Here is a 24,503-nt window from a genome sequence, read left to right on the forward strand (position 1 = left end):
TCCTGCACAGAAAAGGGAAATTCATATCTAAAACCACAGTTGCACCTATTCAGTATGGGCAAACAAAAAGACTCAAGTGTTACTTGTCAATTGGAGCTGACTTTTCTTCTATAGATATGGGATAAATCTCACTGGGTAGTTCCTCACAGAGTTATTAAAATTTTGTGTTTATTTGGTAGGTGCAGACATTTTTATTCTACTGTCATGAATCATTCAAGTTCTCATATTTAAGCCTAAGTAGCCTGTATCATTTCAAGGTTAAGAGTGCAGTTTTTTGATTGATAATGTCCAATAATTTTCATGCTAATGTGTTTTTGGGTAAAACCAGATAAATGATTCAAGTTGAAATGTTAGAAATGTTTGTATCACTGTGCCCCTTCAACCATTTGAGTGTTCCCTATACATGTGCCCCCATCAACCATTTGAGCGCTCCCTATACATGGGGCACAGTGAAGCAAATGTAATGTTGATTTAAAATTATAATTACAGATAGCAGAAAAATTTCTTGACTCTGACAGTTGTGTTCTACAATGTGCCAACAAGTATCTATTTCTCCTGTGTCTTACAATGTTATTATTATAAATAAAAGTGGATTTACAACTCAATTTATATTAATTGTTTCACTCTGCTCCATGTTCCCCCACTTATTTTCTCCAATGAGAAGGTTACAAGGCTGAACACAAAAAGCTTTGCTCATGTGTGGGCATACCTCTTTGGAGCAAGGTTATTAAACACTTTTGAGTCACCAGAAGAAAACTCCTGGTCAGTTGAAACTAGTTGCAACCATCCACTGAAAGCCACTTGAATAGCTTTTGCCCAGTCATAAATCATGAGAAATGGGAAAAGCTCGCATCAAAACATTCGCATGATTCCTATAATTTGGTCAGTACATGCAAATCTGTAGTGTTCTCTCAGGAATTAACAAGAGAATAGAAGGCAGCATACACACAATGGCAAAACAATTATGTGAAAGTAGTAAGTTCGATAGAAAGTGTGCTAAGCAAACCAGTTGCTGAACTTGTGATGATGTGCAGTGCAAAAGAAATACGGCAAAAACTCTGTGTGCAATTTGAATGTAGAAGCATGTGATGTTTAAATATGTTAACTGGAACCTTTTTTTTGGGTCAAATGTGATGAATCAAAAGATATTAGCTAATAAGTAACTAAGCTGCAACAGTTATTTGTAGATCTAAATGATGAATTAATGAGACATGAAGACAATGTATTGTATGAGAGAACATTAAATGATCAAATTTTATCTATGCTGGGAAAGAAATATAATTTTAAAAATCTCTGGGACACAATACCAGTCAAGAACCAGAGTTTGAACTTATTTATTGAAAAATTTTGTGCCACTGAATTGCATGTACAAAATTAACAGATGTAACTGTTTTGTCATTTCTAACACATGGAAAAAGGAGATGCCGAAAGAGTGGGAAGAACAAAAATTTGTGTATGATAAATGTAAACAACTAGGTCACTGGCATAGCCTACATTACTGAAGCTGGAGCCATGAAAAGTGGCAATAATGCTGTGAAGACTGCCTATTGAACTTATGCAGTTCTGCATTATGAGATGTACAGACTGCGAATGTTTGGCTTTGTTCGCTGTGAGATCTGCTACTTTTGTTAAACTTTTTCCTGTGACATCTAAAGGTCACTGGTCTACCTATAAGAGTGAGTTTTCTGATTGATAAGTTTTTTTTTAATGTTAATATAGTGTACAGTTTAAAGCCACATGATGAGCATGTTTTGATGAGTAGTTTGTTATCTACAGTAAACATGTATTACCATTAATTTAATGATGCGTAGGGTTTGGTAATGAGGCCATTGCTATTTAATGTGTTTGTTAATGATATATGTACTGAGGAGGAAGAAAAGAAAATATTGTATGCTGACGACATGACAATACTAAATAGTGACCAAAATATGGAACAGCTTGAGAGAAGAGCATACATATCTGTAAATATCACAGCTCAATGGCCGTTGGAAAATGAACTGGTTATAAATCTAAAAAAGACTTTGTCTGCAGTGTTTAAAAACAAGGAAAAGGCTGTAGACATGGATTTAGACGTTGATGGAACAAGGCTGGAAGAAGTAGAATCTGCTAGATTCTTAGGTATTCTCATGGATAATGAACTGAAGTGGAAAAAACATATTAATAATGTCTGTAAGAAACTGAGCTCTGTCATATTCTTAATGATGCAGCTATCACAGTATTCAGATAAGAACCTTCTGTGTCCAGTGTATCATGGACTTTTCGAACCATACTTATAGATGGAGTGACTGTGTGGGGAAACTCAAACAAACAAGAGACAAAACGAGTGTTCACACTACCAAAAAAAAAAAAAAAAAAAAAAAAAAAAAAAGCAATTAGGGCTATTTTAAGAAGAAAGACCTCTGAAACGTGCAGAAACTGTTTCGAGAATTTAGGTATCTTAACTTTTTCATCATTGTATATATACAAAACAATAATGTACATCACAACAGGTAGTGAGGACTGGATTACAAATGCTAGCGTACACACCCACAATACAAGAAGGAAGAAGTAAGTACGGAGCATACCCCACCGATTGGCAATGCTAGAAAATGGACCCCAGTACTCTGGTATCAGGCTACTAAGAAGTCTGCCTAAAAACCTGCAAGATAGTGTACTTCACAATAAATTTCCAAAGAAATTTAAAGACTGTCTCATTGAAAAAGAGTTTTACTTATGCCATTAAATTTGAATATATTGTTATTCATTATCAATTATGTAAAAATGTAAGCTAAAGGTGTAGAAAAATTAGTGATAATGAATGGTAATACTTTGACTTGTCCTATATTACATTTACATTTACTGTGCACAATGTAATCTTACAGGCTCAAATAAAATTCGATTCAATTATTTAAGCAAACCACCAAAATCTGACTCTAGAAAAGATTCAAATGAAAGAAGATGAAACTGAGAGAGAGAGATCTACATAAGTGTGGCTTGCAGAAAATGGTATCAAAAGTTTTACAGACCTGTGTGAAAACTAAGTAGAATTGTGCAAGGTGACAAGTGGTGCTATACTGCAATTAATGATTGTATATGTTTCTATAGTACATCAGTGGAAGGCATTCCACAAATTCAATTTACTGTAAAGATTTGGCAGTTGTATGTGAGTTCAAGTACGTGTTGGCAATAATATTGTAAGAAGTGCTCAAGATCTGCAATAAGTAGGGTCTCTAAACTTGAAAATAACTCGGTGGTCACACCTAGACAACATTCTGCAGAAGTATGTAACTATTGAAACATCCAGGGAAAGTTGTGAGCATGATTGTGTCACAAAGCTAAGAAACTCGGTTGCATATTTGGAGCAAAATTTGACTGAAGACAATGGAAGCAGCCTTTGTGTCAATTTCTTGTCAGAACAAATTATGTTATGTGGCAAAAAAGAAAAGGTAACTACTCTATACATTGCTATACTCTTTCTTAACATTTGAACAGCAAATGGAGAAACTTACTGCTTCCTTAAACATTCTGGCAGAAAATAATTCAAGTGATTATCATTTTCTTAAGATTGTAGCAGTCAGATTGCCTGAAGAGGAATGAATACATATTTTACAGTTGGATGAATTTATATTAATCCAAAGTTTCAGTTCAAGGGAGGTGTTATAACTGGCATTCCTGAGAATTTGTAAGAACTGAAGCTACAACACTTCTAGCTTTTCTAGTGTCATCTGATTTGGCAGTAAGAAGGAGATTGTTTTATTGCACCCGATGGAGAACATGTCTGGGCATGAATTATATGAAAAACATTAGCAATTTTACAATCTGTAATGTCTTGTGGACTTAAAGTCATAATAATGTAATAACAATACTTTAAATAAAAACTTGTTCATGAAATAACAGAAAACTATGAAAGCAATTATTATGTCCATTTTTCTTTTGACAGTAAAGATAAAATACCGGTACAAGTCATGCATGACACTGTGCAACTATTTAAGAATATAAGAAAAAACTGGACAAACTTAGCTGGTGCAGACAAGATATTTATCTTCCCCTTATTTGAACAGAAATGTGGTCAAGTTTTAGAAGCGAAGTGTTTTGGTGTGGTACACTTATATGGGGCAAAATGTAGAGACAACCCTATCATAAAAGCAGCTCCAAAGCTCAATTACAAAAATTTATATCCCAATGACACTGAATGTCAAAATGTAAGCTTGGCCAATAATGTTTTTCATGACACAACTGTTACTGCTGTGAGTGTTTTGAAGTGCAGAGTGAAGTGCACTGTTTGTATGAATAGTTACAGATTGGTGGAAGACAGTGAAAGTGAGAAACTCAGTGCAGTTGTTTGCAATGACTCTATTCCACAGTAATCAGAAAGCTTCAAATTTTGATTAAGCAGGTGGCAATTGTTAAATGTAAAGGGCTCATCACTTTCAAGAGGATCACACAAATCTTTGTGCCGCACTAATGAAGTTCTTTGCATTACTCAGCTATGCAGAATTTTCTGACTGGAAACTTTCAGACTGATAATTTAAAAGCAAGATTTGGATTGTACAAACAACTATCTGGAGCAAACTATCACGTGTCATACACCAAGACTTGGGAATCAGAAAAAAAGAAATTGTGTCAAGAGTGTAATTGGTTTGTGGTCTGAATGATGATTCTGGAATGTTCCAGGCTGACTGTGCTGATATGGATGATTGCATTTTTCTAGAAAACCCAGAATTTGAAGGTTAACGTGCACAAAGAGCCAGAAATTATATAGCCAATAATAATACTGCTTTTGTTTATGTAGCACAAAGGCTTTATAAAAAGAAGGATCATTTGAAGCTTGTGTTACAGTTCTAAAATTAAGTAACAGCAATAGCCTCTATTCTGACATTTCTAAACACAGTGGCTTAACTTTGTCATCCTTAACAGTTATGAAATTGTGCCACCTGGCTATGAGTATTGTTTGTGTACTGATATCAGATTCCTATGACTCACATATTTTAAAAATATGTAAACAAAAACAGCTTCTAAATTTAATTTTGAAAATAATACTTTTGTCAGGCACCAGTTTCTTCATGATAGATGTGGGTGATGTGCAGTATGTGACATGTGTGAAGATATAGTCAATACAGATTTGTTTCCAATACTCTGCTGAATAATAATGCGAAACAAAAAAATGATACCATAGTTGCAAACAAAAGTAAGAGGAAGCTTCATGTATTTCAAGGAAAATAAAAATGTAGTTACATAGTGATGTTTTATTTGTGCTGCAAACCTGTATCAAAGTAATTTCACACTTTGCTCTTTTGTATCTGATTCTGGATTTTGCCTATTGATTCTCCTGATTTAGAAAGTGTGGTATAAGAAAAGCATAGCTTTACAGTAATGTCAAATCACAGTAGGCTATATGAAATCTTTCCCACCACAAAGATTTGAAGGCGGTTAGTTAAAAGCAATCTTTTCCCTGAATTCTCTAATTTGTGAGCCTTTGGAGTAATTACAAATGGATTTAGACACCAGGAACTCTGTGAAAATAGATAAAAAGTTTGCTGCGTTTTTTTCTCAATCGAATTAGAAATGTTACTGCTTTCTCCAGTAAATAGGCTCCAGTGAAATTCTAATGAATGTCAACGACTGCATAATGACGGTACAAAGCAACGGATACACTTCTCATTACATAATACCAATGTAGTATAATATTTAACGTTTATTGTTTTGAAAAAACTTTAGTTTTTAATGTGCTGTTCTATGCAGCTGCACAATATCTTTGTTTTCGTGAAGAATAAGTTTCCTGTTTTAAAACTTCACTCTTGGAAATAGAAATTGGCAGTGTAGCAGTGATTTGTTCGTGCACACTTTTATTATCAGTAGAATTGCGCCAATTAATGTGCCCACCACAAGTCTTATTGCATAATTGACTTCTGCATTGTGTTCTGGTTTCGTGTATTACAGTTTATGGCTCTTGATAAAATTGCATTCGTGGCTATTTAAATCGTAAGAATATACATGTTTCATTCTTGTGTGCATGCTGCAATTATACTATTGCATTTATTACAAAGTGAAACTCTTTTGCTTTTAAAGTGCAACACGTTCATTCTGGCTAACCGGATGCCTATTTGACGCGTCCGCGACGTTGCCATGATGAAGATTCCGGCTTGTGTGAAATTGGCACTCACGGGGCAGCGGTGTGTCGGTAGAAGGCTCTTGACTGCTACAGCGGGTGGCAAAACCAGAAGGTGAGTGGAAAGGCAGTGTTTGCTTCAAGCGCCATGGGTTCATGAAATAGAAAGTATATTGACGTAAATATATTGTATTGTGATAGCCGTGCCACGAGGCATATCATTCCGAATAAATGGTACTCCGTTTTGTAAAGTGAATTCGATGTTCCTGATGTTGTTTCATTAGAAAGACGAGGTACTAATATGCGAAGGAGAGGAATTAGTGTTTAACGTCTCGCCGACAATGTGGTCATTAGAGACAGAGTTCAAGCTCGGATTAGTGAAAGATGGGGAAGGATATCGGCCATGCCCTTTCAAAGGAACCATCGCGCCATTTGCCTGAAGCAGTGTACGGAAATCAACGGAAAACCTAAATCAGGATGGCCGGACGCGGGTTTGAGCCGTTGTCCTCCCGAATGCGCTAATTCGCTCTGTGAACGGCCGCGTATAATGGCTACAAATAACGTTCTACTGCAAAGGTGTTAGGAATGAGGCTGTCTCCTCTCCCCGCGTATCAACCCATTGTTGGTGGTGGTTAGTGTTTAACGTGCCGTCGACAACGAGGTTATTAGAGACGGATCAGCCCATTGATTTGAGAGCTGGAGCTCTGCAACACCTGTCTGTTGACCTACATCTTCGTCCATACTCAGGAAACCACTGCGAAGTACATGCGGGTCGGTACTTTCCACTATACCAGTTATGATGGCTTCTTCCCGTTCCATTCACTTATGGAGTACGGGAAGGATAATTTCTTAAGAGTTTCTGTGTGTGCTGTAGATAGCCCAATCTTATTTTCGTGATCCCTATGGTTTCTTCCTAGATTTCTCACTTAAAGTTGGTTCTAGAAGATTACTGAGGCTTTCAAGGCCTGGTTTGCGTCTTTTGTTCACGCATTGGTCATTCATTTTTCACCATCTGTGAAGTTCTCCCACAGGTGAAGGTAACACATTGTGTCCTCCCTTGCCAAGAAATCCTTAATCCATTCACAAATTTCTTTTCATACCCCATAGGATGGTATTTTCGATAATACGCGGAAGGGACCTGGAAAGAATACCTGCTGTCTCGATCTTAGCGCTTACTCCTACAGCTGCCGCCCTTGTATTTATTATTCCCGACCAATTGTGCACTACTACTACCACAGTCTAACAGACTATGCTACTACTACTAGTACTATTATTATTATTATTTCTAAGAATCAAAATTACAAACAACGACTTAAAAGCATATGAGGTGGTCAATAAGCTCCACGTACAATGCGGTAAGCCAATAGCGAATGAATGGGTTGGTTACTTCCGAACGAATGCTACCACTTTTCTGTTTGCTGAGAACAGTCGAAGATATTTGTCAGTTTCGAGCTTCAAGTCCGTCGAAAATCTTTATGGATGTAAATAATCTTGGATTTTGTCCTTTTTCCCTGGTTTCAGAACCGAATTTTATTATTGCGGATTATAGTTAGCAATATCATCAGTATCATGAAAGAAGATAAGCTCAGGATACAATTTAACGAATCACACGAAGACTTTACACATTCAGATATCCTCTTATCTTTCACACTGCAGTATGTTCTCGCAACAAATCTAGCCGGTCAATATTACTGTACAATAATATCGTGCAATAACGGTTCTCTCTAGACAGCTCAAAGATAATGTGCAGTACATAGTCTGGTTCAGATTTTGGTCGCTCAAGACATTGTTGTAGTAATTGCTCTACCTTCTTTCAACCTGGAGGAAGAAGGTGGACGAAAAACTGATACAATGTATGAAATTCACTTAAGATAACTTATTAAGAAAATTGTGGTTGTACGAGATAAATGATTTTCGTATTTTGTTGTGAGTTTATGGTTCGACATTTCGCAAGTTACTGGAAGTGGTTACCCTTATGTTTATTCTTAAAGATTTTTCCAGAGAGCTTCTCTCGTAATTGTAGGATACCGTACAACTCGATGTATTTAGAGAGCACCAGCTTTCCAGAATTATTCTAAAATTTCCGGGTTTTTTATTTCATCTTCCATCCCATAATATCGACAATAATTTGTACATTTAGATGCACTCTAATATGAGTGACTGTAGTGTATTCATACAGTAATCATTTAACGCCAGTTCTAGAAAATTTGTTAACAAAAATTCTCGGGATAATTTACTTCTGTCTTCAAGAGTCTTCCAGTTCAGTTCTTTTACTATCTCTGCGACACTATCCCACGGATTAAACAAACCTGAAGCCGCGCGGAGTGGCCGTGCGGTTTGAGGTGTCATGCCGCGGATTGCGCGGCGCCTCCCACCGAAGGTTCGAGTTCTCCCTCGAGCATGGGTTTGTGTGTTGTTCTTAGTATAGGATAGTTTAAGTAGTGGGTAAGCCTAGGGACCGATGACCTAAGCAGTTTGGTCTCTTAGGAATTCACACACTTTTAGAGCCAAACAAACTTGTGATCATTCGTGCTGCCCTTCTTTGTATACGTTCAATATCCCTCGTTAGTGCCGGCCACTGTGGCCAAGCGGTTCTAGGCGCTTCAGTCTGGAACCACGCTGCTGCTACGGTCGCAGGTTCGAATCCTGCCTCGGGCATGGATGTGTGTGATGTCCTTAGGTTAGTTAGGTTTAAGTAGTTCTAAGTCTAGGGGACTGATGACCTCAGATGTTAAGTCCCATAGTGCTTAGAGCCATTTGAACCATTTTTTTCCCTCGTTAGTCCTACTTTGGTATGGGCCCCACATACTTGAACAATATTCTAGGATGGATCGCACGAGTGATTTGTAAGCAGTCTCCTTTGTAGATATATTGCACTTCCCCAGTATTCTACCAACAAACGAAAGTCTTCAGAATGGGGTTTTCACTCTGCAGTGGAGTGTGCGCTGATATGACAATTCCTGGCAGATTAAAACTGTGTGCCGGACCGCGACTCGAACTCGGGGCCTTTGCCTTTCGCGCTTGCCCATGAAAGGCAAAGGTCCCGATTTCGAGCCACGGTCCGGCACACAGTTTTAATCTGCCAGGAAGTTTCAAACCAAAGCCTGCTACCTGTTTTACCCACAACTGTGCCTATGTGACCATTCCATTTCATATCCCAACAAAGTGTTAAGCCCAGTATTTGTATGAGTTGGACGATTCCAACAGTGACTCACTGATATTATAGTAATAAGATAATACATTTTTTTCGTTTTTTGAAGTGCTCAATCTTAAATTTCTGGACATTTAAAGTAAGTTACCAATCTTTGCACCACACTGAAATCTTATCAAGAGCTGACTGAATATTTATGAAGCTTCTTTCAGATAATACTTCATTATAGATAACTGCATCATCTGCAAAGAGCCTGACGTTACTATTAATATTGTCTGCAAGATCATCAATATACATTGTGAACAGAAATGGTCCCAACACACTTTCCTCGAGCACGTCCGAAGTTACTTCTACATCTGATGATGACTCTTCATCCAAGATTTCTCAATCCAGTCACAAATTTTACTTGATACTACATATGATCGTACTTTTGATAATAAAAATGGCGTGGTACTGAGTCAAATCAAGAAATACTGCATCTACCTGATTGCCTTGATCCAAAACTTTCAGTATGTCGTGTAAAAAAGTAAAAGTAGGGTTTCAAATGATCGATGTTTTCGGTATCCGTGCTGGTTGGCACTGAGGAGGTCATTCTCTTCAAGGTACCTCATTATGTTTGAGCTCAGAATATGTTATAAGACTCTACAAGAAGTCGATGGCAAGGATACTGGAGGATCGCTTCTACTACCTTTCTTATAGACGGGTGTGACATGTGCTTTTTTCCAAGAACTGGGCATGGCTTTTCGTTCGAGTGATCTACGATAGGTTATAGTTAAAAGAGGAGCTAACTCAGCCTCAAATTCAATATAGGATCTGATAGGGTTTCCATTGGGCTCTGGAACTTTGTTCCGTTTTGATGGTTTCATCTGTTTCTCAGCACCAGTGACAGTAATACTTATTTCATTCATCTTTTCAGTTGTGTGAGGATTAAATTGAGGCAATTCTCCTGGGTTTTCCATTGTAAAGGGACATTTGAAAACGGAATTAAGCATTTCAGCTTTGCTTTGCTACCCTCAATTTTAGTTCCTGTCTCATTCGCTAGGGAGAGGACCCTAACATTGTTCTCACTAACACCCTTTACATACGACCAGAGTTTCTTTGGGTTCTGTGAAAGATCATTGGACAATATTTTGCTACGGTGGTCATTGAAGGCATCGCGCATTGCTCTCTTGACAGCCAAACTCATTTCTTTCAGCATCTCTCCATCTATAGCCCTATGCTTTGTTTCACACCTATTTCTTTAAAAGTTTATTTTTAGTGACCGTATACCATGGAGGGTCCCTCCTGTTAGGGGCTGTTGTACTAGGTACATATCTATCCAGTGTGCGGTCAACTATTCTTTTAAACTTGCACCATAGTTCCTCCACGTGTCCCTGCACTTTACTGAAAGTTTCAAGTTACTCATTGAGATATGTCACTACTGATTATTTATCTACGTTGATGAACATGTATATCTTTCTGCTTGTTTTGGTTGTTCTTTGTACTTTGGCAATCATTGTAACCACAACCGCATCATGGTCACTGGTGCTAGTTTCGATGGAGACAGCCTCAGAGAGGTCAGGTCTATTCGTTGCCATTATGTCCAACTTATTTTCATCACGAGTGGTGTTCCTAACTATCTGTACTAGATAGTTATCAAAGAAGGCATTTAGTAATGTTTCACTTGATGTCTTATTAACATTAACAACATTAACAAAACACTAATTTTCCCAATTAATTGTTGGATGATTAGTCTCCACCAATGATGACCTCGTTCCTTCAATGGCTGCTGGAATATCGTCTTGAACATGCTGAATGAGGCCTCCAGGAATACATACTCAGTGCACCTGTTGCCCTTTCCTGTCCTTTGGCATCATTTCCCTATGAGGTACCATCATTCGTCGTAAGTTTGAACTGCCGACGATTAATGGACCCCTGCCCTTTTGCGTTTGCCTCCTCTCGACACCAGACAAAACGGGTTTCCGTTTTTCCCAAAAGGGTGAAGTGAGTCCCACTGGCTCAATTTCAGTTCCGGCGAGAGACAGCACCTCAGACTTGTTGGTTAGGGGGATCGGTACAACACCGTGAATCCTCCACCGTCCCCATCCACCCTGTTGTACATATCGTATATTACGTGTCTTTCGCTATAGCTTACCCCTATTTTTCTCAGAAATTTGAACATCTTGCACCATTTTACACTGTCGAATGTTTTTTCGAGTAATCCTGTGAGAGTGTCTTGATATTTCTTCTGCCTTGCTTCCGTTATCAGGTGCAACGTGAGGACTACCTATCTGGCGCCTTTACCTTTCGTAAAGCCAAACGGATCTTCATCTAACAGATACACATCTTCAATTTTCTTTCCCATTCCTCTGTGTATTGTTCCTGCATGCAGCTTGGATGCATAAGTTAAGCTGATTATGCGCTGGTTTTCAGACATATCTGCCCTTGCCATCTTTTGAATTGGGTGGATATTTTTCCCAAAATCGGATGGTACGGCGCCGGTCTCATAGATTCTACACACCAACTTGAATACCGACTTCCCCCAGCGATTTTAGAAATTCCAATAGACTGTAATTTACTTATTCTGCCTTATTGAATTTCGTGTTTCAGAGACCTAATGTCATCCATATCGGCTCCAATTTCTTCTCCCGTTACATTATCAGGTGAGTCCTCCCTCCCATAGAGGCCTTCAATGTACTCCTTCCATTTGCCCGCCCTCTCTTCTGCGTCTAACAGAGGGATTCCCTTTGCACTCTTCAAAGTTACCATTTTTGATTTTAATTTCGCGGAAGGTTGTTTTGGATTTTCTCTATAGTGAGTCAGTCCTCCCGACGACTTCGCGTTGGCTGCATTCCACGTACTATTTATTTCATTCCTAAGATTTATATTGGTGTATTCCTGTCTTTTCCTGAACGTTTTGTACTTTCTTCTTTCGTAGATCAATTGAAGTATTTCGTCTGTTAATCAATCTCTCTTCGCAGCTATCTTCCTTGTACCCATGTTTATTTGTCAAACCTCTGTGATTGCCATTTTGAGAAATATCCACTCCTTTTCGACTGAAATATCTACTCTGGTACTCCTTATTGCAGTATCCACATCCTTAGAGAACTTCAAATGCGTCTCGTCATTCATCATTACCTCAGTGGCCCACTTCTTTCCACATTGAGTCTTTTGGACGATTCTCTTAAACTTCATTCCGTTCTTCATCGTTACTAAATTGTGGTCTGATTCTATATCGGCACCTGCCCCTTACGATCCAATACCTGATATCGAAATCTCTGACCTTGATGTAATCCAGCTGGTACCTTCCAATGTTTCTGAGTCTTTTCTAAGTATACCTCCTCCTCTTGTGATTCGTGAACAGTGTATTCACTATTATCGTCTGAAATTTATCGCAGAATTCAATTAGTCTTTCTCCTCTCGTTTCTACTTCCAAGTCCGTATTCTCTCGCAATGCTTTCTTCTGTTCCTTCCCCTATAACTGTGTTCCTGTGCTCCATGACTATTAGATCTTCATCTACCTTTACATACTGAATTACCCGTTCAGTATCGTAATATACTTGCTCTTTGTCTTCATCTGCTGCTTGCGACGTTGGCGTGTATACCTGAATTATGGTTCTCGGCGTTGGTTTGTTGTCGAATTTGATGAGAACAACCCTATCACTGAATTTTTCACAGGAGCTCACTCTCTACCCTACTTCCCTATTCGTAACGAATCCTGCTCCAGGTATATCATTTTCTGCCGCTGTTGACATTACCCTATATTCATGTGACAAGAAATCCTTATCTTCTTCCCGTTTCACTTCACTGGCTCTCACTACATGTAGAGTGAGTCTTTCATTTTCCTTTTTAGATTTTCTAGCTTTCCTACTACGTTGAAACTTCTGACATTCCGTGCCCCGACTCGTAGCACGTAATCCCATCGTGGGTTATTCTATCTTTTTCTCGTGGCCACCTCCCCCTTGGCAGTCCCCCTCCCGGAGATCCAAATGGGTGACTAATATCAGATCTTTTGCTTCAGAATACAAACAGAAAATGAAAACAATGAACCCAGCTGCCAGATGCGTCGACGGGAGGCGCTAGGTCAACGGAGAGAGAGAGAGAGAGAGAGAGAGAGAGAGAGAGAGAGAGAGAGAGAGAGAAACTTGCCACGGCAGTGTGTGGTTTTCATGGCCTGTGGTCGTCGTGTAAAGGTCTAGGTATACTAGGTGAGCCAGTATATTGTCCCGCTACTGTTAAATATTTATCTCTTTTTACTTTTTAAAATAAATCTTTATGTGCTACTTATAGAGAGAAGTATAAGCAATAGCAAAAAATGGAAAAATTATTTAATTATTCCTTCTGTTAATTGCGATCATAATCTCTGAATTTAAATTTTTGGTATCTTAATTTTAATGCTTTAGAGGGCGTCGAATAAGGTTGATGAACAAAATTCTTAGTGAAAATATTTCTATCGTTACGTAAGAACAAGCCACAGCCTGTCGCGAAAATACTCGTTAAGAAACTGCAAACTGACTGTAAATTACGTTACTCCCATTCATTAATATGCTGAAAATCAGAATGTATAATTTACTTTCCTGTCTCACAATTTAAAGAACATTAAGTCTGTCGTGTAATAGCGGCGTATTGTTGCGCGCCAACGATGTTATTTGTCGAAGCTACAGTCTGAAGTAAAATATGACAAATGCTTAAATATTTGAGATGGAGGGTACCATTATTACATAACTAACCTCAAAAGTAATACTTAATACATATATTATTCTTATTTCTCACAATACAGACGGTATACAACAGCGTAAGTAATATGCGTCTACTTTCGGTTACATCCAGAGAACAAGGTTCATTAATGTCCGATCTTATGCACCATTTCAAGGAGAAGACCTCAGAGTTTATTACATAATATGCTATTCACAGACATTACGGCACTCTGTTTATTCTTTGCGAAGATAAATAAAATTCTTTTACACTTATTCTCACATAAACAGCGTTTATCGTACGCGTTAAAAATAATAATCAGATGTCACATAGGAAGTTCTTCGCGGTGATGCGTTTAAAATCTTACATTATTTAATATGTTCATCCATATGGGGACGCTATACCAGAACTTTCTTTCAAAGATTTTTCAGGGATACCTTCTAAATAATTTGATACGAAGGTCCCAAACTCTTCTACAGCTCGTCACGCGGTTATTGCATTTCATTGGTTTCTTTCCCCAATCAGCTTTGTATCTGTATTGCACTGAAAACAGGGCACAAAATTTCAAATGTAGACAATATTCGTTGTGTATAAATTTGTTTCACGATCTAACTTTGCACCCGATGTTAGGAACCCAATTGATGTACAGTAGTTACAATAGTATTATGGTCGCGGCGGTCCTGTTCCATGGCCAGCTTGGTCGCCTGAAATGACGCAAATGAACTTCTTCTCCTGGATGCACGTGAAGAGCCCAATTTTCGAGATTCCGGGTGATATTTGCACGGGCATGGTTTTTCGGATTATCGCAGACGCAGAAGTAGTACGCCAAAACTCCTGGAATTCTTGAGCGTGTAAGACAGTTGATGGTGCGTCGCTGAACGCACTGCCGTCCTCATGGTGGTCGACAGTTTGAACAAAATCCGGCAGGGAACAGTCCTGCATTTGTTACGTGCTGTACACCAGTGGCGGCTCGTGACCAAAGAAGATGGTGGTGCACTTTGCTCACGAAGGAAAACACCAACAAAAGAGAGAAAAGCAGTACACTGCTCATGTTTTTGTAATGCCTGATATAAACAGGCCGCTCTGTCGTGTCACTCCTACATCTACTCGTAATAAAACCAAAAGGCGTACATAGAAAAAAGTATTACTTTTTCAGAATAAAAGGAATTAAAATAAACTCCCGCTCTATGTACTCAAAAAGGCATGCCTTACTAACGTTTTTCAGCAGGACTGATGTTAACGCCGTTCGATTTTATCTCTGAATTTGGATGTAGTGGTGATCACTTATACAGGAAATCTATTCTCCTTTTCTTCATATTTGCAAATCTTTCAGTCACTCTTTGATTCCTAAAATGAGGTCTCGTTCAATAGAGAGCATCGCAAGTGCTGATAGTCTTTCTTGGTCCATAGTATTCCGCAAGTAGGTTTTGATGCGTTTCAGCGAAGAAAAACTACGTTCTGCTTCTGGTGTGGTCATTGGAATTTTCATCGTGACCTGTTGTTGCAGTCTGACGACGAGCTCCGTGCAAATCTGTAACACCGCGGTGTCCACTTTGTACGACGCGTCTTCAGGGGACCTAAAGATAGTAGGGTCGCCACCGGCACCTCTATCTTCGTTATTGAGGGTGACACCCTGCCCGAGAAGGGCAAGGTGATGATATATTGATGTCATGTTAAGCCTTACGTCCCTCCTCCCATGCGCTGCTTTAAGTGCTGGAGGTTTGGGCATATGTCATCGAGACGTGATGCCAACCCTACCTGTCATCCCATTGTGGACGTACCTCCCACCTGAACGTCCCTTGTTCGCCGCCCCACTGTTTGTGTCAACTGCAGACAGAAACATTCACCTTGCTCGTCAGAATGCGCGGTTTATCAAAAAGAACGGAAGATTATGGAGAATAAGACCTTGGACAGGCTGACTTACACAGAGGCTAAACGCAAGTACGTCCGACTTCACCCTATGAGCATTTCATCGACGTATGCTGCAGCAGTTTTGATGTCGCCATCCCTGACACTGAGCCCCTTTTTGTGGACCCTCCAGCCTGGCCGTCTATTCCTGCCCCTCTGGTAGTTGGGGGATCACCCTCTTCCAGTGCTCCCGTGTTTTCAACATCGGGAGTAACAACCCCTCCTTCTTTGAGGACACCAATCCCCACCTCTGAGCTGGAGAAGTGCCCACCTTCTCCAGCTCCCCTCGTCGGAAGTGATCGCTTGGTGCCCTCCATTCCACGGTTACTGCCCCTCCAGATGTCAGCCAGTGGCTGAAAAAGCCACCACCTGAGGGCCGTAGGGCTTCCAGGTCTTCCTCAGTCCATGAGACTGGGTCGTAAAAGCCCACCCAGCCTGATAAACCAAAGGACAAATGGGAGCCAACCAAAAAGAAGAAAAAGCAAAAGGAGAAGGACATAGACACATAAAAGGAGTTCACCACTGCACCTGAAGATGATGTGGAGCATCAAACGTCCACTCAGGAGCTAGATGTTGCTCGACCCAAAGCTCCTATGGAAGTTTGTCAGGCTACTTCGCAATTGGTGGCGGCGAGTGCTTCTAAGGTGTGACTTATCCTCCCCCCCCCCCTCCCCCCAGGTTATTTTTGCCTTCACAGTCAGATACCATTATCCTTCAATGGAATTGCCGTGGTTTTTTCCACCACCTTGCTGAGTTGAAACAGCTTTTGTGCTACTTCCCTGCCACTTGTCTGGCCCTACAGGAAACCTGGTTTCCTATCCAGCGGACCCCCTCCCTCTGTGGCTACCGGAGTTACTATAAGAACCACGTAGAATACGACAGGGTGTCTGGTGGTGTCTGTCTTTATGTTCCTGCCACTGTTCCTAGTGCCCCAGTGCCACGCCTTGTGGCTCTCGAGGCTGTGGCTGTTAGAATCCAGGCAGGAATGGAGCTTACCATCTGTTTCTCTACCTTCCCCCAGATGAGGTTGTCCCTCTTGGCCAACCTAGCTGCCTTGTTCGCCCAGCTCCCCTCGCCATTCCTCCTTTTGGGGGACTTAAATGCCCACCATTCTTTATGGGTTGGGGCCCAGATCTCGGACCAGGGTAGGTATGTTGAGGCTCTCTTGGCACAGCAGGACATTTACCTCCTTAACACTGGTGCTCCCACATATTTTAGCTTGACTCATAGCACATACTCGGCCATTGACCTCTCTCTTAGTAGCCCAGGTCTTCTTCCATAGCTCAGTTGGAGGGTCCACGATGACCTCTGTGGTAGTGACCACTTTACTGTCCTGATTTCTCTTTCTCTATCCCAACCCCCTGACCAGCTGCCACGATGGTCTCTTTGTGGAGCTGATTGGGCAGCCTACACCTCAGCTACTATGGCCATTGCCCCGCTTCCTGGTGACATTGATTTGGCAGTGGACGAGGTCACTATGGCCATTGTTTCTGTTGCCGAGGCAACTGTCCCCTGCTCTTCAAGCACCCTAAGGCGTAAGTCGGTCTCTTAGTGGACACCAGAGATTGCAGAAGCTATCTGGGACCGCTGGCGAGCCCTACAACGACATCGGCGTCATCCTTCCCTAGAGAATCTGGTTGCCTTTAAATGGCTGTGGGCCCAGGCTCCGGTTAATCCAGAGGAGCAAACAGGACTGCTGGGAACGATATGTTGCCACCACAGGTTCTCACACCTCCCCATCTCAGGTGTGGTCGCGGGTTCGGCGCATTTTTGGCTTTCGCCCTCATGCATCTGTCCCTTGCCTTTCTCTTCAGGGTACACTGTGTACTGATCCAATTGCCATCGCCGAACATCTGGCAGAGTATTTCGCTCGTAATACTGCGACAGCAGGATACAGCTCAGAATCCGCGCCATTAAAGAGCAGGCTGAGCATACACAATTGTCGTTTCGCACGCACCGTTGGGAACGATACAATGCCCCGTTTAGTGAATGGGAGTTCCAAAGTGCCCTTACAGCTTGCCCCAATACATCTCCAGGTCCAGACCGAATTCACAACCAGTTACTTCGCCATCTCTCGGCACACTGTCAGGGAGAACTACTCACCCTGTTTAATCCCATCTGGATGGAGGCAGGATAGTGTTACCATCCCAGTGCGGAAACATGGTGCAGATCCGCTGGTGGTTGATAGCTATCACCCTATCAGTCTCACTAATGTTATGTGCAAACTCCTGGAACTGATGGTGAGTTGGCGGCTCATGTGGATCCTCGAAGCTCGAGGCCTCCTAGCCCAGCAACAGGAGGGCTTCCATCAGGGCCGCTTGGCGATCGAAAATTTAGTCTCGTTAGAGTCGGCTATTCGTACAGCTTTTACCCGGCGAGAACATCTAGTTGCTGTTTTCTTTGATCTTCGGAAGGCGTATGATACCACCTGGCGCCATCATATCCTTGCTACACTGCACGAATGGGGCTTATGGGGTCCACTTCCGATTTTTCTACGGAATTTTCTCTCCAATCGCTCCTTTCGGGTTAGAGTTGGCACTTATTTTAGCTCTGCTCATATTCAGGAGAATGGTGTCCTGCAGGGCTCGGTTTTCAGTGTTCCCCTCTTTTTGGTGGCAATTAATGGTCTTGCGGCTGTGGTGGGCTCATTAGTCTGTTCCTCTCTATATGTCGATGACTTTTGTCTTTATTACAGTTCCCCAAGCATCAGTGCCAATGAACGGCGGCTGCAGGGAGCTATCCGTAAGGCACATTTTTGGCCATCCAACCATGGTTTTCAGTTCTCAGCCTCTAAGACCCGAGTGATGCATTTCTGTCGTTGTCGAACGGTCCACCTCCATCCAGAGCTCTACCTTGCCAATGAACTCCGTATTGAAGAGACGCATCGCTTTCTTGGCATGCTGTTTGATGCTCAGCTCACTTTCACACCTCATCTTCGCGGGCTTAAACAACGGTGCTGGCGGCACCTCAACATCCTTCGCTGCCTCAGCCACACTGTTTGGGGGCTGCACGAACAACCCTCCTTCAGCTCTATAAGGCCTTAGCCCAGTCCCATCTCGACTACGGGAGCGTGGTGTACGACTCAGCAGCACCTTCAACATTGCAGATCCTCGACCCGATTTTCCATTGTGGCGTCAGCCTAGCGACGGGTGCCTTCCGCACTAGTCCGGTGACTAGCCTTCTTGTAGAAGCTGGAATCCCTCCGCTACGATACCGCCGACAACAGTTGCTTGCGTCATACATCGCCCGCGTCCATGCTTCGCCCGACCAACCAAACTGCAGGCTCCTTTTTCCATCTTCTACACTCCCCTCCCCACGACGGTCGCCTAGGTCGGGTCTCCCGATCGCGGTCCGCATTCGTTCCCTTCTCTCGTCACTCGAGTCCTTTCCCCTTCCTCCATCCTTCCAGCCCTCTTCCTCTACCCCTCCTTGGTCGTTCCCTCGCTTGCGGCTTTGCTTGGATTTGCCCTGCGACTCCAAGTCCTCCGTTCCACCTGCCAGTCTTCGTCAAGAATTCATGGCTCTTCTTGCCTTGTTTGGCGACGCAGATGTAGTCTACACCGATGGTTCTGTGGTCGATGGACGCACTGGGTTTGCTTTCCTCCACGGCGACTACATTGAGCAGCATTCACTGCCTTGTGGGAGCAGTGTTTTCACTGCGGAGCTGGTTGCTCTTTATCGTGCACTCGCTCACCTTTCCTCCTGCCCTGGGAGTCATTTGTCATATGCAGTGACTCCCTGAGTGGATTGCAAGCACTCGATCAGTGTTTTTCTCGGGATCCTTTGGTGCGCGGCATTCAAGATGCTGTTTTTGCTCTCGCCGAGTGTGGCCGTTCAGCGACGTTTGTGTGGACCCCGGCCATCAAATAGAGCGAGACATAGATTATAGTGGTTTCAAGGGAAGCAATGGATGGTTGCATGACATCAAACAATGCTGTAGAATTAAACCACGTAAGATAACGAAATGTGAAACAAATTCCAGGGTATATATGATAGTGATCTACCACGTTATGCACATGAAATTGCGCGCGACATAGATTATAGTAGTATCAAGGATAGCAATGGATGATTACATGACTTAAAACAATGCTATAAAATTGGAAGAGGTAAGATAATGAAATGTCAAACAACGCGACAACTTGACGATGCGCAGCCATCGTTCAGTAAAGAATTTGTGTTCAGCTCTGAACAATCGAAATTTGATGCTGAAATGTATATGGAAGGAACCCTGGAAACAGAGGTACCAAGGGAGTTGTATCAAGATTAGCTAACATCAGTGCCTTAAACGTATTCGTATGCAATTATTCCGAGTGTTAATCTGTATGGTAAATTGGCTAGAAAGTGATTTAGTGTGCTGCGAGAAGTTGGGAAGGCCCTGCCCCCTACGATTTCTTCTCGTGTACGCGATCTTGCAAGGACAGTAGGGAATATTTACGTGACAACAAGCAACAGTGGGAAAATAGACGTAACAGAACTAAAACTATCTATGGGCATTGCTTTTGGTCAATAGCTGATCAAAATAACTTGCTTATACTTGATTCCTGGTCTGCGTATAAAAATTATACTCCTTTAGAGCAAACATTCCCTCCTGAAAAGTACACTCCTGGAAATGGAAAAAAGAACACATTGACACCGGTGTGTCAGACCCACCATACTTGCTCCGGACACTGCGAGAGGGCTGTACAAGCAATGATCACACGCACGGCACAGCGGACACACCAGGAACCGCGGTGTTAGCCGTCGATTGGCGCTAGCTGCGCAGCATTTGTGCACCGCCGCCGTCAGTGTCAGCCAGTTTGCCGTGGCATATGGAGCTCCATCGCAGTCTTTAACACTGGTAGCATGCCGCGACAGCGTGGACGTGAACCGTATGTGCAGTTGACGGACTTTGAGCGAGGGCGTGTAGTGGGCATGCGGGAGGCTGGGTGGACGTACCGCCGAATTGCTCAACACGTGGGGCGTGAGGTCTCCACAGTACATCGATGTTGTCGCCAGTGGTCGGCGGAAGGTGCACGTGCCCGTCGACTTGGGACCGGACCGCAGCGACGTACGGATGCACGCCAAGACCGTAGGATCCTACGCAGTGCCGTAGGTGACCGCACCGCCACTTCCCAGCAAATTAGGGACACTGTTGCTCCTGGGGTATCGGCGAGGACCATTCGCAACCGTCTCCATGAAGCTGGGCTACGGTCCCGCACACCGTTAGGCCGTCTTCCGCTCACGCCCCAACATCGTGCAGCCCGCCTCCAGTGGTGTCGCGACAGGCGTGAATGGAGGGACGAATGGAGACGTGTCGTCTTCAGCGATGAGAGTCGCTTCTGCCTTGGTGCCAATGATGGTCGTATGCGTGTTTGGCGCCGTGCAGGTGAGCGCCACAATCAGGACTACATACGACCGAGGCACACAGGGCCAACACCCGGCATCATGGTATGGGGAGCGATCTCCTACACTGGCCGTACACCTCTGGTGATCGTCGAGGGGACACTGAATAGTGCACGGTACATCCAAACCGTCATCGAACCCATCGTTCTACCATTCCTAGACCGGCAAGGGAACTTGCTGTTTCAACAGGACAATGCACGTGCGCATGTATCCCGTGCCACCCAACATGCTCTAGAAGGTGTAAGTCAGCTACCCTGGCCAGCAAGATCTCCGGATCTGTCCCCCATTGAGCCTGTTTGGGACTGGATGAAGCGTCGTCTCACGCGGTCTGCACGTCCAGCACGAACGCTGGTCCAACTGAGGCGCCAGGTGGAAGTGGCATGGCAAGCCGTTCCACAGGACTACATCCAGCATCTCTACTATCGTCTCCATGGGAGAATAGTAGCCTGCATTGCTGCGAAAGGTGGATATACACTGTACTAGTGCCGACATTGTGCATGCTCTGTTGCCTGTGTCTATGTGCCTGTGGTTCTGTCAGTGTGATCATGTGATGTATCTGACCCCAGGAATTTGTCAATAAAGTTTCCCCTTCCTGGGACAACGAATTCACGGTGTTCTTATTTCAATTTCCAGGAGTGTATTTGACGTTGCACTTTATACCACTTGGAACCACTGGACAAATTTACAACCTATGGGTGTTTGTGTTCTTCGTGCCTATGAAACATGTTATCGTACTATCTGGAATTACGCTTTAGAGGATAGCCAGTTTTACGATAACCCCCAGACTGTTTCACATTCGGTTGCATGCCATAACATTCCATCAATTCTCATCACCACATTCCAGTAAAATGTTTCTATATACTTTCTTCAAGACTGGATTACCTAGCTAAACGTGCTGTATGATTTGTAACTCTCAAGGAGTTCACCTTTGAGCTTGATGGTGTGAACCTTTGTGGTCATTGTGCCGTGCCATTTTTCATCGGGTGTTCGTGGTGCAAGTTAATGGTTTGTTTTGAATATGTCCTGAATGTCGACGATATCCACCTTGTGACGTGTAATGCATACATCGCACAGAAAGTTGATCTCTGCACCTCCCAAGCACTCATTTTCTGTCAATCTCCTAATGCACTCTTTTTTTCTTTTTTTTGTGACATCGGTCTTCTGACTGGTTTGATGCGACCCGCCACGAATTCCTCTCATGCACTAACCTCTTCATCTCAGAGTAGCACTTGAAATCTACGTCCTCAATTATTTGCTAAATGTATTCCAAGTTCCTTCTTCCTCTACAGTTTTTGCCCTCTGCAGCTCCCTCTAGTACCATGGAGGTCAATCCCTGATGTTTTAATAGATGTCCTGTCAACCTGTCCTCCTTGTCAGTGTTGTCTCCTCTCCCATTCTACGCAGAACCTCCTCATTCCTTACCTTATCAATTCACCTAATTTTCAACATTCGTCTATACCACCACATCTCAAATGCTTCGATTCTCTTCTGTTCCGGTTTTCCCACAGTCCATGTTTCACTACCATACAATACTGTACTCCAGACGTACATTCACAGGAATTTCTTCCTCAGATTAAAGCCTATGTTAGATATTAGTAGATTTCTCTTGGTTAGGAATGCCCCTTTTTGCTAGTGCTATTCTGCTTTTGATGTCCTCCTTGCTCTGTCCCTCATTGGTTATTTTGCTACTTCGTGATCATCAGTCGTGATGTTAAGTTTCTCGCTGATCTCATTTCTGCTACTTATCATTACTTTCGTCTTTCTTCGACTTACTCTCAATCCATATACTGTACTCATTAGACTGTACATTCTATTCAGCAGATCATGTAATTCTTCTTCACTTTCACTCAGCGAATCTTATCATTGACATCTTTTCACCTTGAACTTTAATTCCACTCCTGAACCTTTCTTTTATTTCCGTCATAAGTTCTTCGATGCACAGATTGAAAAGTAGGGGCGAAAGGCCACATCCCTGTACTCTACCCTTCTTAATCCGAGCAATTCGTCGTTGGTCGTCCACTCTTATTATTCCCTCTTGGCTCTTGTACATATTGTATGTTACCCGTCTCTTCCTATAAATATGTGAGTGAAATCTTATGGGACTTAACTGCTAAGGTCATCAGTCCCTAAGCTTACACACTAATTAACCTAAATTATCTTAAGGACACACGCACACACACACACACACACACACACACACACACACACACGAGGGAGGAGTCGAACCTCCGCCGGGACGAACCCCACAGTCCGACTGCAGCGCCTAAGACCGCTCGGCTAATCCCGCGCGGCTCTCTCCCTATAGTTTACCCATACTTTTCTCAGGATTTCGAGCATATTGCACCATTTTACACTGTCGAATGCTTTTTTCAGGTCGACAGATCCTGTGAATGTGTCTTGATTTTTGTTTATTCTTGCTTACATTATCAACCGCAACGTCAGAATTCCCTCTCTGGGGCCTTTTCCTTTCCTAAAGCCAAATAGGTCGTCATCCAACACATCCTCAATTTTGTTTTCCATTCTTGTGTATATTATTCTTCTCAGCAACTTGGTTGCATGAGCTGTTAAGCTGATTGTGCGATAGTTCTCGCACTTGTCAGCTCTTGCAGTCTTCGGAATTGTGTGGATGATATTTTTCGGAGAGTCAGATAGTCTGTTGCCACATTCATACATTCTACACACCAACGTGAATAGTCGTTTTGTTGCCACTTCCTCCAATGACTTTAGAAATTCTGATGAACGTTATCTCTCCCTTCTGCCTTCTCTTAAATTCTGATACTGGATTCTCTATATCTTTTAAATCCACTTCTGATTCTTCTTCTGTAACATCAGACAAATATTTCCCCACATACAGGCCTTCAATGTACTCTTTCCACGTATCCGCTCTTTCTTCTCTGCATTTAATAGTGGACTCCCAGTTGCGCTCTTAATGTTACCTCCCTTGCTTTTAATTTCACCGAAAGTCGTTTTGACTTTCGTATATGCTAAGTCAGTCCTCCCGACAAGTATTTCTTTTCCGATTTCTTCACATTTTTCACGCAGCCATTTCGTGTTAGCTTCCCTGCACTCCGAATTTATTTCATTCGTCAGCGACTTTTATTTCTGTAATCCTGAATTTCCCTGAACATTTTTATACTTCCGTCTTTCACTGACCAACTGAAGTATTTCTTCTGTTACCACTGGTTTCTTCGCACTTACATTCTTTGTACCTATGTTTTTCTTTCCAAATTCTTTGACTGCCCTTTTTAGAGATGTCCATTCCTCTTCAACTGTACTCCCTACTCAGCTATTCCTCATTGC

At 42.4% G+C, this 24,503-nt stretch overlaps 1 protein-coding gene across 1 annotated transcript in view; it reads left to right on the forward strand.

The window, feature by feature from the left end:
- Window positions 1–5,827: 5,827 nt before the first annotated feature.
- The window catches only part of LOC126272390 (UDP-glucosyltransferase 2-like), an 89,736-nt gene continuing 71,060 nt past the window's right edge, over window positions 5,828–24,503 (forward strand). Inside the window, exons 1-2 of the mRNA XM_049975213.1 lie at window positions 5,828–5,961; window positions 6,049–6,203. Coding sequence (XP_049831170.1) covers window positions 6,106–6,203 — 98 coding nt within the window. The 5' untranslated portion in view covers window positions 5,828–5,961; window positions 6,049–6,105. The remainder of the gene's footprint in view (window positions 5,962–6,048; window positions 6,204–24,503) is intronic.

Source organism: Schistocerca gregaria, chromosome 5, assembly GCF_023897955.1.
Source record: "Schistocerca gregaria isolate iqSchGreg1 chromosome 5, iqSchGreg1.2, whole genome shotgun sequence".
In the NCBI taxonomy this organism is placed as follows: Eukaryota; Metazoa; Arthropoda; class Insecta; order Orthoptera; family Acrididae; genus Schistocerca; species Schistocerca gregaria.